This window comes from Lycorma delicatula, chromosome 1 (genome assembly GCF_047948215.1).
Source record: "Lycorma delicatula isolate Av1 chromosome 1, ASM4794821v1, whole genome shotgun sequence".
In the NCBI taxonomy this organism is placed as follows: Eukaryota; Metazoa; Arthropoda; class Insecta; order Hemiptera; family Fulgoridae; genus Lycorma; species Lycorma delicatula.
In genome coordinates, this window is record NC_134455.1 from 82,262,553 (window position 1) to 82,280,865 (window position 18,313).

The 18,313-nt window shown below is 31.1% G+C and overlaps 1 protein-coding gene across 1 annotated transcript in view; it reads left to right on the forward strand.

Annotated features, from left to right (window-relative positions):
* LOC142317546 (carboxypeptidase B-like) overlaps positions 1-18,313 on the forward strand; it is a 129,294-nt gene that overhangs the window by 50,297 nt on the left and 60,684 nt on the right. The window contains exon 3 of the mRNA XM_075354105.1: positions 12,914-13,158. Within this exon, the coding sequence (XP_075210220.1) occupies positions 12,914-13,158 (245 nt within the window). The remainder of the gene's footprint in view (positions 1-12,913; positions 13,159-18,313) is intronic.

An 18,313-nucleotide genomic window follows, 5' to 3' on the forward strand; every position in this document is an offset into this window, starting at 1 on the left:
AGATGAAGTCCTACGCAAGAACTATCGCATGAAAATAAACAAGAACAAAACAAAAGTAATGAAATGTAGTAAAATAACAAAGATGGACCACTGAATGTGAAAATAGGAGGAGAAAAGATTATGGAGGTAGAAGAATTTTGTTATTTGGGAAGTAGAATTACTAAATATGGACGAAGCAGGAGCGATATAAAATGCCGAATAGCACAAGCTAAACGAGACTTCAGTAAGAAGTATAATTTGTTTACATCAAAAATTAATTTAAATGTCAGGATAAGATTTTTGAAAGTGTATGTTTGGAGTGTCGCTTTATATGGAAGTGAAACTTGGAGAATCGGAGTATCTGAGAAGAAAAGATTAGAAGCTTTTGAAATGTGGTGCTATAGGAGAATGTTAAAAATCAGATGGGTGGATAAAGTGACAAATGAAGAGGTATTGCGGCAAATAGATAAAGAAAGAAGCATTTGGAAAAATATAGTTAAAAGAAGAGACAGACTTATAGGCCACATAATAAGGCATCCTGGAATAGTCGCTTTAATATTGGAAGGACAGGTAGAAGGGAAAAATTGTGTAGGCAGGCCACGTTTGGAGTATGTAAAACAAATTGTTAGGGATGTAGGATGTAGGGGGTATACTGAAATGAAACGACTAGCACTAGATAGGGAATCTTGGAGAGCTGCATCAAACCAGTCAAATGACTGAAGACAAAAAAAAAAATAAGTCCATCCTCAGGTTTTTAACTTTAACACACCGGGCTGGTCTAGTAGTGAACTCGTCATTGCAAAGCAGCTGATTTCAAAGTCGAGAGTTCGAAGGTTCAAATCCTAGTAAAGGCAGTTACTTTTATACAGATTTGAATACTAGATTGTGGATTCCGGTGTTCTTTAGTGGTCGGGTTTCAATTAACCACACATCTCAGAAACGGTCGACCTGTGACTGTACAAGACTAAACTTCATTTATATTAATACATATCATCCTCATTCATCCTCTGAAGTATTAACTTACAGTGGTTCCGGAGGCTAAACAGGAAAAAAGGGAAAGCGGTTTTTAACTTTAATATGAAATGAGTTGTTAAACTTTCTGGGCTACTAGTATGTATTAGTGCACGGTTTGGATATCTAAGCCCCTTAGATAATTAGTAAATTGTTTAATAAGGTAAATAAATGTCTTTCTTACCTACTTGAGGTCCTTATTTAACCTTACTACATTTTTTTCATGGACTAATCAATAACACAAGTCTGAAACGCATCATTTAATAAAATTAATTTGTAGGTTATTACCTAATTAAGTACAAATGCCAAGTTTATTTTGTTTAAATAACAATTTTCTAATCTGCAGATGGATTTCTTTATCTAAAATTGTTGGCTTATTAATATAAAATTGTTTAAATTTATTCTACATTTATATATAAAAATACATGTTTGTAATGTAAAACGAGTTTTTTTTCAAGACAACGTGCCATACCAAATTTAACACATCTACTAAAATAAACAGGCATGCTCTGAATTTATTTATTTTCTACTGTTACTTTATTTAATTTTTAATCAATGTAAGTGAGAAAATTTGGCTAACACATGGATTGTTGGGGTAATGCTCACTTTTATTTTTTCGCAAATTTATCGTGAATAGTACTTCGCATTCTAATTGTTTTCTAATGATTAAAGTAATTTTTACCAATCAGCATGACAGTCTGTAGAAAAAAGACTATGAAAAAAAATTATTTTAATGTACCAAACTGATTGATTTTATATATATATAAAAAACCAGTTTTAATAATTATGGAGACCCATAAATAACTTTTCAACAGTTAAACATAGAAAAATTAAGTTTGGCAAATTTACCTACCTCGAAAACGATCTACATTTTTGTAGGCGACCATCACACCAACTACTCTTTCGGTAAGAGAAGATAAAACAATTTAAATTAGAAGGATAATATATATATATATATATATAGATAGAGAGAGAGTGAGAGAGTGTGAGAGAGGTTTGCCCCAAAAGTAAGTGTACTGATTTTCCTTCGAAAGAACAGATAATGTAAAACGTCCTTGATATATAACAACGCGTAGATAGTGACAATGGCTGCACGTGAATACTTGTTTTAACTGGATCGGTTGAGTCAGTCGCGCGCTGCTGCTGTTCGTGTGTGGTCGCGTTTTATAACCTCGTTACGTTTGCGATGGAGGAAAATATTGAATAACGTTACGCTATCAAATATTGTGTGAAACTCAACAAGTCTGCCACAGAAACATTGATTCTTTAACCAAATCTTATGGAGGTGCCACTCTATCGAGAACTATGGTTTTTAAGTGCCACAAAGCTTTCAAAGTGGACCGAAAAAATGTTGAAGATGACCTTCCTTCTGGAAGGTGAAAACAATGATTATTGTTTTGTTCGACGGCTGTGGCATTGTGCAAAAACATTTTTTACCTCCAGGACAAACAGTTAATAGTGCCTTTTACAAAGATTTTTTGGAAAGACTTCAAAAACGGGTCCAGCGAGTCCAAAGGTTCAAATCCTAGTAACGACCCAGCTCAAATTTCGCTTTCAGTTCAAAATTTTCTGGCGAAGGAAAATATTCCTCTATTTCCACAGCCTCTCTACAGCCCAGATCTAGCTCCGTGCGATTTCAACCTCTACCCTAAGCTGAAATTGCAGTTGAAGGGTCATCATTTTGGGGCGATGGAAAATATAAAAAATCGTAACCGATGAGCTACACATAATTAAGGAAAATTCCTTCGGTATGAACAATGGAAGAAACGTTGGAACCGCTGTGTAACTTCCCAAGGATCATACTTCGAAGGAGATAACTTGTAATTTCAAGTAAGTCCAATAGAAAATTAAATAAAAAATCAGTACATTTACTTTCGAGACAAACTTCGTACATACCAAAAAACAACTCCTAAAAAAAAAAAATTAAGTTTGAACCTCCGTAAATATTATTTTTATCGAATAATGTATTATCAGATGAAATTTTAAGCATTTTTTTGCGACTAAATTGACATCTTATTTGTTCAAATAATTTGATAAACTGCTAAAATATGGGTAATATTGTTAAAGTAAATCACAAAAATAATGCAGTCTGACAATTTTGTGTCTGTTTTCACTCACAATATTTAAATTTTACGGTAATTAATGTTTTTCACAGATGGTTTGAAAAGTGTCCTACATACCTGTAAAATAACTGCTCGATACTGGAATACTAAGTAAATAAAATTTAGCAGACTAGGTTAGGAAAGAACAATGAATAATAATAATTATTATTTTTTTTTAAAAATGGAACCGACATCAAGACCATTTATAAGATTCTCATTGCACTTACCGATGCTGTATATTATATATATACATTGCATATATATATATATATGCAATGTATATTGTAATACATATAATGTATATTGGATCTGAAAGGTTTAAGGTATCTCGATTCTTGATGATTTTATTAACGATCCTACATATCTTGTACAGAGACTCACATTACCTGCCGTACAAGACCATATAACATGATCTAACGTAATTAATACATACAGAATAGATTTCCAATGTTCCTACGTACCTGCCCGACGGCGAAAAAGTATTTTATCAATTTTCAAACCGATTTTTTTTATAAAAAATATTTTTTCAACAACATTTTACAACCGAAAAAAGCAGTTGAGTCGATTGCAATAAGATTTATTTGAATCGGATAAATAGGAAAAACGTTATGCGCGAACAAACAAAAAAAATATACTTGATGTCCTTTAACTGTGAGGCAAAACTCTAGGAAGTGATTCTACTTAACATACTGAAAAAAATGTCCAGTGAACACAGGTCCGAAAACGCATATTTTTCTGTCTGTCTGCCATTTCGTGTTTTTTAAAAAAAATTATTTTTCAAGAACGCTTGGAGATAACGCAATAAAATGTTGTACTTTTAACTGTCATTCTTTAATAGCAATTCATTTTAAACTGTCATTCTTTAATAGCAAAAAAATAACGATACACTTCGTTGATAAATTTCAAAATGGCGGTCTTTTCAATTTTTCAATCTTAAGTATCATAGGAATTATTAGAAATACCAAATTGTGTTGTGTTATAAAAATTATGAAGCATTTTTTTTTTAACCGAACACCTTAGTTGTAAAAATCCGACGACAAACAATAGAGTTATTGCAAAAAGTGTCTAAACTGATATGTCGGCCATTTTGTTTTTTTATTATCATCGTTGACAATAATAAAAAAACAAACATTTATCAGAGTCAACAAACATTTATCAAAGTCACGATAATAAAAAATCAAGATAGCCGCCATATCGTTTGAGGCCTACTTTTTTCAATAACTGTTGTCGTCGGATTTTTACGAGTTAAGTGTTGTTTTGTTCATAAAAAAAAAAAAATGCTTCATAATGTTTATAATAAAACACAATTTGATATATCTAATAATTCCTAAGATGTTTAAGATTGAAAAATTGAAACGATCGCCATTTGAAAATTTTCAGCAAAGAGTATCGTTATTTTTTTCCTACTAAAAAATGTTAGTTTAAGATAAAATACAAAATTTGATTGAGTTATCTCCAACCGTTTTTGCAAGATACTTTTTTTTCTTAAAAAACACAAAATGGCGGACTGACAGAAAAATATGCGTTTTCGGACTTATGTTCACTGGAATTTTTTTTCAGTATGTTAAGTAGAATCACTTCCTAAAGTTTGGCCTCAGTTAAAGAACACACTATATATATATGGGACGAATACGTAATCTCCTTTTTTGAAGTTGATTAAACATTTTCTATTAAAATATTCAGGCCGTATCAAAAATAATTCAGGCCTAATAATTCAAAAATATTCAGGCCTAATCAAAATAGCTCAATTTAATATTTTTCACACCTAGTTTTAAAAGAGGCCTACAGTACACTACAAATGAAATTTCATATGGAGAAATAGATAATTTTGAGGTAGAGGCATTTGATAAATTTTATATTTTTGATATTTCACTATTGAAGACTTAAGAGCGGTGGTAAAACACCTTTGGAACTATCTATGAAAAATGTTAAATGGCCACCGTTTTGTTTGGTTTTCGTCGTCTGAAGTTAAGTCAAAATTGTTTTACAATTTCCTTTAAAATAATGTGTCACAATCCTCCCTTTTCCGTTTAATATATCTGAGTCGTCTTCTCAAATTGGGCTTAAAATTTGGTAATTTTACATCTAAAAATTTATTATTTCGATAGGATCATTTGATAAAATTAATTTTTCTATGTTTAACTGTTGAAAGATTATTATCTAAGAGTTTTTACACCGAGTATTTTTTGTATTCATGGTGAAGATTTTATTTTCCAGTAGGGTCTCCTTTATTTTTTTGTTTAACCAACTTATAATTTTTACGCGAATATTTATTTGTTATTATTCAAATATTTAAACGATAACTATCCAGTCACTACTTTTTGTGTTTTTATGAAGTTTATTTGCGGTGAGTTGGGACACATTATCGTAATAAAGATCAATATTTTATCTCTTTTTTTAATTATAACTACTAATAAATTCCTATTAATTTATATTATGAGCAGGGAACCCCTTTGCAATGTGTTTTTTCAGTATTTAATTTTTTGGTTTCCATCTTTTCATAACATATTTTTCCAAAATGCTCTTGATTATTTTTACTTGTATTTATTTTGATAGGTGTGTTAAGAGAGATAATAGTCTGCAGGTTATTTGTCTTGCTATCCTCAAAAAATAGTTTTTTTGTCTCTTATTTGTGCTTAAATGTTTATTAGTCTTTCAGATTAAATTAATTGAATTCACACAGTTTATCTGCCTGTCTCTCCCTTCCTTTCTCCCTCAAACTCGCTCTCTCTGTAGCTATATAGCTTTCGAATTATTATTAGGTATACATCCTGTTGTAAACTTGAAAAAAAATAATAGGCAAAATAATTTTAATAATAATTATAAGGCTTCAATTAGAGATTATCATGATGAAAAAAGAAAAAATCAATGAAAATATATTGTTATATTTATAATACAGTTCACTTTAAAGTCGGTACAGTGATATGCAAATATACATAATGAAGTTAATGAAGCTAAAATAACATTACTTTAATGTATGAGTACTTTAAAAGATCATTCAGTTATTTTCTCAAATCATTCAAATTTTCTGCTGTTTTGAAATACTTTCTTTTCTATAGAAACATGTAAAAATAAAAATAAATAAAAAAAGGAACAAAAGAAGGTGAACATTATTTCTTTTTATAAAGGCAACTTTATTATTTTTGTAATTAGTTTTAAATGTTTTGAAAACTTACATTAATTTATTTGTCATAACATTAAATGTTACGATAATTTATCATTATAACGTAATTAAATTCCATTTTAGTAAGTGCGAGAGTTTTTGTTATTGCTCTATTTAAATAAAGATTATAAATAAGTATAAAATGTATGTTCATTTTTAAATCCTCCAATTAAATACATTAACTTCCTTAATAACTTATGAAGAGTAAATAACTAAAAAAAAAAAAAAAAAAATTATAAAAAAATACAGAGGAAAAATAACAGACTGTATAACAAAATGTTTTAAGGCCAAACACATTTATTTTACGAGAATTGAAGGGAAACAACGTCTACTAACTTACTACAACTTTCACTTATAAATTCAGCAAACATAAATTTATAAGAAAAAATAAGCTTGTTATTTGTCCTTAAATTCAAATTCTTTTTTAAATTTAATATATTTATCGTAAACAACTTTAATCTTTTAATCATCTTAATATTTCATTAAATTGGTAAAAAAAAAAAAAAAAAAAAAAACACCGGCTGTACTAATAAATAAATCTGATTTTAATTTTTATTTTTTAACGGTAATTTAAAGTAGAAATTTATATAAATAGAACGCAAATTAATTATTTTTAACAAGTTTCATAAAAAAATTTCAGTTCCTCTGGCAGTCTAGAAATATTTTTTTTTTTTTTTAGATAACTTAAGTAACAAAATTACTTGTTTATACTGACGTTTTTCATTTATTATAATTTTCGTTGCTTAGTGTTGGATTAAATAATTATAAATATTTTGATATCATGATACTCAATGAAATTTCACATGAATATTATTTACGAATTCTATTTGGAAAATTTAATTAATGCATCCGGAAAATTGTTCTATATTTAGGAAGTTAGGAAAGTTATGCAACTCTGGCTACTTAGGGCTCGCCCTCAACGTATTATTTAGGAGGAAAATTATTAATAAGACCTTCCTTCAATAACTTCATCAGCTAATTTATATACATAAACAACATAGTTTATTTCGTACAAATGTTGTCTGGATTAGTATAGAGTAAACATTTTCTCTGCTGATAAAAGAATATTAAGCCATAAAAATCCCATAAAAATATTGAATTACATAAAAAGATTATCCTAATCTTTAAATAAAATGTAGAGATACTAGACTCATGATAATATATTCCCGTATCTTTGAATAATCCGTAACCAAAAATAAATGACATCAATAACTTATATTCAGAATTCATAGTACAGAATTTCATTAAAATCGGTTAATTCTGTCTGACGCTATTAAGCAAAACGATAACTGATGACTAAAACAAAAAAAAAAAATTAGGCGTATTGTTTCCCACCCCTGAGTGAGATACCCGAAATAAAATTTATTATGTCGTATATTAATTTTATGAAATTATCTAAGTAGTACAGGAATATGATTTTGAGTCCAGAAACGCCAAAAAGGAATAAAAAATATTTTTTGTCTCCCTCTCTTTATAAGGATATGGAAAAGATAAAAAAACACCATCAAAAAGTAACTTACCTGCTTAAGATATATTTAATTATTAAAAAAAATATATGTACTTTGTGTAAAATTAAATGGAAGCAATGACCAATATTCGGAAATCATAGCACAAAATTTTATAACTATTCTGTAATATGAATCAAAATAAAGACATTAAGAAAAAAAGGTAACTGACAAAAAAAAAATAGGTATATTATTCAATACCCCTCTATGAGATTTCCCAAATACATATCTAAAGTGACTAATATAATAGAATCATTTAAATAAAAGAATGTGACTTTAAGTAAGGACACATAAATTATTTGGGGGGGGGGGGAGAGATCTTACCCTCCACTCATTTATGGAGGTTTGAGTAAGACCAAACACCATAACAAAGTTGATTTATTTAATTTTATTAATTTTTTATTTAAAATATAGCAAGATTAAAAATTATAAGGAAAGCCGTTCACAAGATGTTGTAAAGCAAAAAACTGAAGTCTTGGTAAAAAACAAAAACATAAAGAGACTGCTACCAAACATGAGCTAAGGCTCACAGAAACTTGTTGGAAATAACTATTATTATCTTATCATAAATTTTCCATGTGTTTAAAATTCAATACCAAGCAATGTTGAAGTCAAAATATAAAAAAAATCTTTGGAAGTTAACCCGGATATTTATTCTATTTTTCTAAAATGAAAGGGAATCACAATATATAAATGAAGGCTAGTGGTAAAAAGAAAGATTTAAACTAATAGTGTAATTTACTAACTATGGTTATAGTACTACTTAGTAACCAAACAAATAACAATTAAAAAATTTATTTTAAGAAGTTAAATCTTCTTAAAAGTATAATTTAAAAAAGTATTTTTTACTTTCCTACCTTTATGCGGGTTTCAATAAGACACTATCATAAAAACAGTATCATAAAATATCTTAGTTACCAAAGGGGATTAAATTATTTAAAAACACATTAGTTATCCTTTGAGTAAACTTTTGAGATACAAGAACCTTAAGGTTCGTATCTTCCTGTCCCCTTGACCGATTGAGATCAAACTTAAGTGGCATCAATACCCTATATAAAGAAATCATTGAGTCAAATTTCATGTAAATCGGTACATCCGGTCTGGAGATATCAATTAAAAAAATTGGGTCAACATCCTTCTGAAATCTTTCAATGCTAAAATTGTGTTTTTTGTTTGGTTAAAGGGAGTCATGAAACGTCAAGATCTGCTAAACCGTAATTTGCAAAATTTGATTCGATTACTATAATTTACTTTATATAGAGTACACTGTATAACGATATACAGATTAAAAAATCTGACGGAAAAGGAAAACTGAAAACGGCGACCGTAGGACGAATTGAAACATTCCAGTCTTTTCTTTGTAAAAGGTTCTGAGTTCAAATTTCGATTAAGGTTGACATTTTTCATAGGCAGAAATAGTTATCTCTCATTCAAAAAAATTACGTTAATGTTAATAAGGAGGCAGTGTGTAATTGTGAACATTAATACACAAATACATTATGTAATGCAATCTCGTTGTGAACAAAACAATTTAAAATGTTACTTTACAATATAGTCTATATCGCTTAAACGCTCGAACAAAACTTTCCACCACGCCATGCTCTTCTTGTGTTTACTCTTTGAAAACGTTAGTTTTTTCTATTTTATTCATGATGTTAATGTTTTTATAGTACCTTTTCGTTGGCATTTCTAATACACTATTATATTTTGTAAAACATAATTTTGAAATTTATTTCAATACTTAACTTTTTGCTTTGTTCGCCTTACTAATAATTCTATGCTTTATGTGTCACTAGGTAGAATTATACCAGATCAAACTAGCCTTCGAACTGATACGTTATTTGAACATACAAAGTATTAATGGAATTTGTTGACAAATTTTACTTAAAAAAGACTATTGCTCTCAAATTAGATAAACCACTTTTTCAAAACAACTCTTTATCGAAAAACTCTTTAAAAAACAATTAAAAATGAACAAACGAAGAAAGTAATCATGTAAATAGTTGATATTTATAAACAATGATTTTGAATGTTCTGGAACTTTCTGCTCTATTGTAATGCTCTTACTGCATTGCAGAATTTATATTAAATAAAAACTTTATAGAACATATTTTAACGTCGGTATGTAAGTAGCTTTGATACACTGATCGGCAAAAAAGTAATTTTTATTTTTTAAATTAATTTTTTTACATCTCTGAGTATTTATTCAGTTACTTTGTTACACTAAAATAGAAAAGAAATCTATTTAACCGTATCCTCAAGTACGATCAGACTGAATACACTAATACGTTACGGATTAACCTTTCGTTTATTCATATATCACGTGTCGATTCACATTTTCAACTGTCACGCGTCATCTATGTTCTTTTATACAAGATAAAAAGCACGGTAGATAATTTGTTCATATTTGTTTTTTTTTTTTATTCATAAGGAATCATATATTTTTAACAGTAAACTGAAAATAATTTTTTTTGTTTATTTCTAATATTTAATATTTATGTTCATGTATAAAGAGTGTTTTAATGTATAGGAACCCCTAAAAACGTTTTAACAGTTATACATAAAAAAATAAAATTTAGCAAATCTCCCCTCCTCATGACCTGTCTTATTTATATGATACTCTATCCCAAACCCCGAGATGGCTCTCATGATGAGCAATTAGAAAATTTGAATGAACCAGAGATAAATATTAAAAATTATAAAAATTCCCAAAAAAAACTGCTGACAAAAAACTGCTACACGATGTCTATAGGGGGTACGTCCCTGTTCAACAGGGGCACTTCCTGCACAGGCGGGCGGATAGGCCTAAGTTTTCTAATATTCTTGTGGCCAGGCTTTGAGGTTTTGCTCGAAGACCGGACGATCTCCCGTTACATGACCTGGCAGAAAATCTTTCTTCTGTGGTAGTTGAAGCCGCTGATCAGTCGATTCCCAGAGGTTCGGGTCGAGAGAGAGCAGCTGGATGGTGGACTTGGGAGTTGACCTCGATAAAGTGGACTATGGGCCGGTTCAGGAGAGCCGACCAGCTTGAGGGTGATCCTTTAACCCACCTGGTTGGTCTAGTGGTGAACGCGTCTTCCCAAATCAGCGATTTGGAAGTCGAGAGTTCCAGCGTTCAAGTCCTCGTAAAGCCAGTTATTTTTACACGGATTTGAATACCAGATCGTGGATACCGGTGTTTTTTGGTGGTTGGGTTTCAATTAACCACAATCTCAGGAGTGATCGAACTGAGAATGTACAAGACTACACTTCATTTACACTCATACATATCATCGTCATTCATCCTCTGAAGTATTATCTGAACGGTAGTTACCGGAGGCTAAACAGGAAAAAGAAAAAAAAAGACCTTGAGGGTGATCCTGATCAGCGTGCAGCCTTGCTTGCGGACTATTCTCGGAAAAGGATCGAGTATTTTCAGAAGGTTAAGTCTTCTAAGCGTGACTCCTGGCGCTCTTTTGTACAAGAGTAGGGAAATAAAGACCCATAGGGTGTCTTAACGTAGTCATAAGAAGAAAAAAGACATTCTTCTGTCGGCTGTCTTGAACAGGATGGTGTTGTAATAAACAAAGATCGTGTCCTCACTCTTCTGCTTCCAGAAGATACACCCTAAGTATCATCGATGAAACCTCTTATCATCGATGTGTCCGAAGGGAAGTTGTAGGTTTTCGCTCTGAGAATTTGTTTTCTGAGATTACTGAGACAGAAGTCCGCCAAGTAATTTGTGGCTAGCATGGCTAGGAATAAAGCCCCCAGATATAATTGTATCACAGTGGAACTCCTTGTTCGCACGTTGCCAGTGATTCTTGGTCCCCTGAGTAGGGTTTTTAATAGGATGCTGTTTGCTGGCTATTTCTCAGCGTGTTGGAAACGTGGTGAGTTGAAACTACTCTTCAAAGGTGGCGACAAGGACCCCACTGTAATTTCTTCTTACCGTTCTCTGATGTTCTTGCCTGTAGTATATAAGGTTTTCGAGAAGGTCTTGTACCTCCTCATCAAGAGTAGGTTAACTTCTAACCATTTGCTGATTGCCGGTTTTCGCCCTGGAAAGGGCAAAGAGGACGCTATTCTTAGGGTAATGGATTTAGTTTTGACCAGTGAGTGAAAATATGTACTCGGCGTCTTTTTGACGTATCCGGGACCTTCAATAACTTTGGTGGCCCTCTGCCTCGTTTCAGTTGCAGCAGCGTGGTTGCATGCAAAATGAGATTGAGATTCTCTCGACCTATTTCAGCAACAGAACCGTCGTCCGTGACGGCGGCTCGGAAGTAGGAAAGACCCTACTTCAAAAAAGGTTGTCCACAGGGCAGTGTTTTAGATCCCCTCGTCTGGGTCGTTAAGTTTGACTCTCTAATGCGGTTGCGAATGCCCAGTGGCTACCGCATCGTGGCTTATCGCGACGATGGGTTGCTGCTAGTCGAGGGTAACTTGCGTGTTGAGGTAGACCTCAGGGCGACATAAGCATGTAAGGTACTACGGTTGTCGAGTTTTCAGCATAAAATGGATTTCAGTGTGGAGAAAACCACTATAATGTTTCTTAAAGGTCGTCTAGTCGCGATCCGTCACTCGCGGGTCCTGATGGATGGCCTTCCGATTAGGTATGTCACTGTTCAGAAGTATCTGGATGTCATATAGTTTTTTGGCAGTTTTTTTAATTTTTAATATTTATCTCTTGTCATTCAAATTTTCTAGTTGCTCATCATGAAAGCCGTCTCGGGGTTTGGGATATAGTATAATAATAAAGTACTTTCTCTATTGAAAAGAATGTATTATACACACTGACTCCATCCAGAACGGATAAAGGATTTTTTCAATTGTGATAAAAAAAAAGTGCAAAAAGTAAAGCTTTTTCAGTTATAATATTTATATTTATTGAGTTATTATAACTCAATTTTTTGAAGAAATAGGAACCAAAATACATGTTAAAACTAACTTACTGTTCGTTATTTTGTTAGTGTTTATCTATCACCCAATTTCAAAAGATTCAATTTAAAGAAGAATAAAAAACACTCTTTTTTCATTGCGGTTTTTTAAAGGTTGGTTTAGTATTATTTTTTTTTTAAATTTATGACATTTATTTTGTAACATAGGAAAAAGGTATTTTTAAATAACTACATCTATATTGCTTTAATTAAAACGTTTTTCTGATATTTCAGGACGAAAAACAGAAGATATTGTAATGTACAAAGGTTACCAATTATTTAGAGTTTATCCACGTACAGAAGATCACGTAGATGAGTTACAAGATATGCTGGAAGATGAAGAGGGAGTACAATTCTGGACTCCACCATTAAAAAATCATACCACTGATGTTTTATTACCTCCTGACATGGTAGACGATGTTAAAGGATATTTAAAAGAACAGGGAATTGAATACACAATACTTATTTCAAATCTTAATGTAAGTAATAAAAATAAATTATCTGTAATTATCATTATTATCTGATACTAATTAACCACCCTTGTTACTTATTAATATTAACGATTGTTTTCTATTTTAGGCTTATTATTTCAAGTGTGTCTTTTAAAATAAAACCTAAATCATAGGCTTAAGCGGGAGAATTTCAAATAATTCAAATAACTGAAATTCCTTTATGTAGAAAGAACGTTTGATGATTGATAAAATACGCAAACATAAACGAGAATAAAATAATTTTATGGAAATCTTCAACAATTTTTATTTTAAAAACTTTTCTGTATAAAGATATTTAAAAAATTAAAACCTCCCCCATGTAGAATAAAGCAAAAGACCGTTTTACTCTTTTAGTAAATGTTCTTAACGCCAGTATTTTACAGAATAAATGGATAAAACTCTTAATAATCATCATCATGTGGTGTTCTGACTGTTGACAGGTACCTGGCACCATCCCAATCTCGTAGGGGATCCATCATCCATCTGCCCCGTGGCTTCCGGTCACCACACCTCCTCCATGTTCCTAACACTGATGGGCTTTAACGGGGATGTACCTGGCACCACCGCTGTTCCATCTGTTTCTGTCCTATGTTTTTCTTTTCGTCTCAACATAACCTTCATTATCCTTTATGTCAGTTGTTAACTTCAACCTCTTCCTTCCTCTTCTTTTTTCACCTTTAACGGAGCCTTCAAGAACTGTATTTGTTATTTTCCTTTTACCCTAATTATACGCCCGATCCAGTTTCCTTTTCTTCTTCTGATAGTCACCAATATTGTTCAATCTTCATTAATTCATCTTTATACTTCTATGTTAATTATTCTGTCCACCCATTTTGTCTTCTCCATTCTCCACCAAACCCATATCTTAAAAGCCTCGACCTTATCTTTTCCCTTTTTCCTCAGTGTCAATATTTCACTACCGTACAGAAGAATACTCCAAACAAAGCATTTTATCAATTACTTTCTCAGGTTTAAATCCATCTTCCTGCGGAGTAGGTTTTTCTTTCTGAAAAAGGATTCCTTTGCCTTTATATTATCTTAATAATAATATAATATAAATGGAAAGTACTCATTTGTCACAAGACTTTTCTAAAACCTTCCCTAAGAAAACAAAAATTATATGTTCAACTTAGACCTTAGTGCCCATTATGCACTTCTTCCCCAGATATATCATACACCAAGTCATCTTTTATTAATTTTAAGCGTAAATATTTTACCGACTTTTCGAAGAAAAGTACGGTATTACTTTCGGACTCATGGTGGGAGTGGAAAATAAAAATACATTTTTTTATAAAATAATTTTTTTAGATTTGCAATTGAGCCAATTCATTTCAATAACATCTTGTATGTAAGATTCATTTGGCTAGTTTTATTTAATTAAATACAGCAGTTATTATTAATTGTGCAGCTATGGATAATACAAAAATAAAACTTTAAATACAAATTAGGGAATAAGTATTAGTATTTTGTAATGGGAACAGTATGATTGTGGATCATTATTAGAATGTGTGTATTCTGAAATAATGAGTATAAATTTAATTTTACAAATAAAATCATTAATTATAATAGCTACTACAAAAATAACTTGTAAAATTTGAAGTAGTTGTCTATATTCCGTATACGTATAAGGAAATTAAATAAAATATTTTTGTATTGTGTTATTTCAGCATTGGGTTCTATATGTGATATTTGATTAATTTATATTGCAACATAGTTACAGTTAAGTTCTAATTTTATTGTACACATAAATACACATACACAATATATGTATGAAACATTTTGAGAAAATTTACCCCAAAAAATTATTTACCTTCCCCCGTGGAGATACTGATTCCAAACATTTACCAAAAAATAGACCCATACAAACTAGGCTCTGTACAAAATTTCATCAAAATTGGTTAATCCAATCAAAAGTTTTAAGCTTCAAACACGCCAATACACATAGATGGACGTACATACGTAAGTTCGCATGAACATTACTCCCTATTTTGTTTTTTGGGGTCCCTAAGTCATGAGACACACACATACACACACACACACATAATATATATATATGTGTGTGTAAGCATACTAAGCACTATTTACTAATACCAAAAATAAAATCTAGATAGCTATAAAAGAATAAGAGACATCAATAAAGATTTGATATTTCAACATATTACTCCTCCCTCTAATACGTCATTTATCATTCTACCGAGTAATAATTTGATTAAAAGATATTTTAAACGTCCATCACTTTTTCAAACGAAACATGTCACGGAATCTGATGGGGTTTCGTGATAAATATTGTAATGTTAAAATCGTCAACGCAAAAAGAATTCAATTTTAAAATTTAAAATCCAAACCAAATTATAGAGAGGCGAGATGGACGTACAATTTAAATTATTTAATGAATTAAAGTAGCACCCGCAGAATGGCAGTTCAACTGGAAATAGTAAAACATTAATTTTTGTTTTCTACTTAATAGGCTTTTATTTAATTATGAAATGTAGATTTAAAAAATATCAATAAATTTAATACCGTAAATAAATCTTTATCACTATTTATAAATATAGTCTACAAGTTATTAACCAATTGCAGATTCATAATGTATGGCAGCCAGATTCTTGAAACAGAATACTGTCGTTCTATATGCGCCTTTTTAATTCATAAAATAATTATAAATCTAAGTCCATCATTCTAAGTTATACTTGTTACCGATTGTTTAGATTAGTTTTTAAAATTTATGAATACATCAATGTTTGCTTTTACTCGTATTTGTTGTAATATTTAAGTAACTGATTATATATTATTTGTTTACATGTGTAATAGAAATTACTTTTATAAATATCTCCTTTGTGAACTAGTAATTTATTCCCGTTAATGTAATAATACGAGTACTTTAATGTACTTTTTGTTTATCAGTGCATTCGATACCCTATGTTTATTCGTGCTACTTATTCTGATGTCATTGTTGTTGTGGTTTCAGAGTTACGCTTTAAGAGATACAAGCAAATACAATGCACTGAACTGTGTAATTATGGTGTGCACATAAACCTGTACGATGAAAATTATTTTTTATTTATGAATATATTAATCTTGCTATTAAATCAGTGTTTCTCAACCTGTAGGGAGCGCTCCCGTAGCGGGGCGTGACAACATTAAATGGGAGGCGCGAGCATATCGAAAAAAGTTATTAAAAGAATTTATTTTACTGAAAGGAGAGCAAAACAAAGTACATCCTGACATAATAAATAATAAAATTCACATTTAGACTGATTTAATACACTTATTAAGAGGATTGTATCAATATTGCACAATGTATTAAAAAATTATCAATACTAAATTAAAAACAAGTTTAATAATTAATAGTGACTTCTTGGGCCTGTCCTGCGGAGCAAAGTTTTTTAAGGTTTAATATTAAAAATAGACACTCTGAGTTGTTTTTCTATATTTAGCTGAGATCTATATTTTGACTTCAAAACAGCCATCGCAGAAAATCCGGTTTCGCAAAGGTAGGATGTTGAAAATGGTAATAGTATACGAAATGCTCTTATTTTCAGTGCAGAAAACTCATCATCCACCCCTGCCCAAAATTAAAAGAGTAATTTTTTACTAAATTGTCTTTTGGTTTCTATGATGATTTCTTCTTCGACAGTTGAGAGTCCTTCCGGAGTATTTTGAAATGGATCCCTAACCCCCTCGTAACTTGCTACAAAATTGTCGCCAGCAAGAAAATACTTTTTAAAATTCTTTGCCAGAACGGCTAAATGATTTTCAGTGGTTACAAGAACAACTCTCACATTTTGTTCTTCAGCCTTATAAATTTTAACACATTCATCCACATTTGCAAACATTTCTAGTTTTTTTTTGCTTTAAATTTCTGCTCCACAATTCCAATTTTCTACAAAAAAAATAACTTTATCACTCGTATCCAACATATGTGTATTTGCTCCTTGGAGTTGAAGATATCGACCAAGTAGCTCAATTCCATTACAAATAAAACATCACGAAAATTCTCGGCTTCCGGTCGGTTTTCCGCTTCTAAAAAATTTCGATTTCTTAATTCATAAGCATGTTGCAAAAATTTCCCGCGTGATAACTATCTTTCCTCGCAATAAAATAGTAACGCTGAATGTACTACATCCATGGCTTTACAAGTGCAGAAAGATTCTTGGTTTTAGGGGTCTCATTTTTATATAATTTACTACGGTTACAACCGTCGTTAGTACTATATTCAGACCAGCACTCATTCTTTGGAAGCCAGAGTTTCTCTGTGGATCATGCAAAGTTTCCAGACACACTGTGGAGATTTCTGTTTCACAAGTGCTTGTATAATTTGGAATCTTCCAGAATTGAACGAACACCATCGGTGCATATTCCGACGCAATTTTTTCACTCTATGTTTGCCTCGTTTATAAAAACATTTAAGATAGAAAATAATGCGAATACTGTTGCTTTGAGTTCTATTGGTTTGCAGAAAAGTACCTACTGAAAGTTTCTACTACTGACATACCATCACAAAATTGAACATAGGCAATGAAATTAACATCTTTGTTGCTATCTGTTGCCTCATCAAGCTGAATTGAAAATAATTTGTCACGCAACTTCCCGAAAATCTCTTTGCTATATATCTTCAGCTAAATTACCAATTCGACGGGCAACAGTATCATTTCATAGAGGTATGGACTGCAATTGTTTGGCAAAATTATCTCCAAACATAGTTTCTACAATCTCAATTGCAGCAAGTAAGATAAGCACTTCACCAATGGTGTGAGGCTTTTTACATTTGGCTATTTTATATGAAACTTTGTAAGAGGCAAGTAGCTTTTTCATTCATAAAATTTTTTTAAAATGATTTTTGCTTTTCAAATGGTTTTAATTTTAATTCGAAGAATTCTCGGGGTTTGTTAAAGTAGTCACTATGAAGCGTTTCCAAATATCATTTAAGTTTATTAGGTTCATGTTGTCTGCTGCCAAACCTTTTGAGGCACAGGGGCCTTTCTTCTTCATTTATTTCAGTACTGATGGACCCAAAATTTAAGTATTTTTGAGAATATTTTGTTCATTTTTTTTCGGAACCACGCTCATCTGTGCAGTTCTTGATGCTTCACTATCGTCTAATGCTCGTTTTCGCCTACTTAAAAATTCAGCCATGATTCTG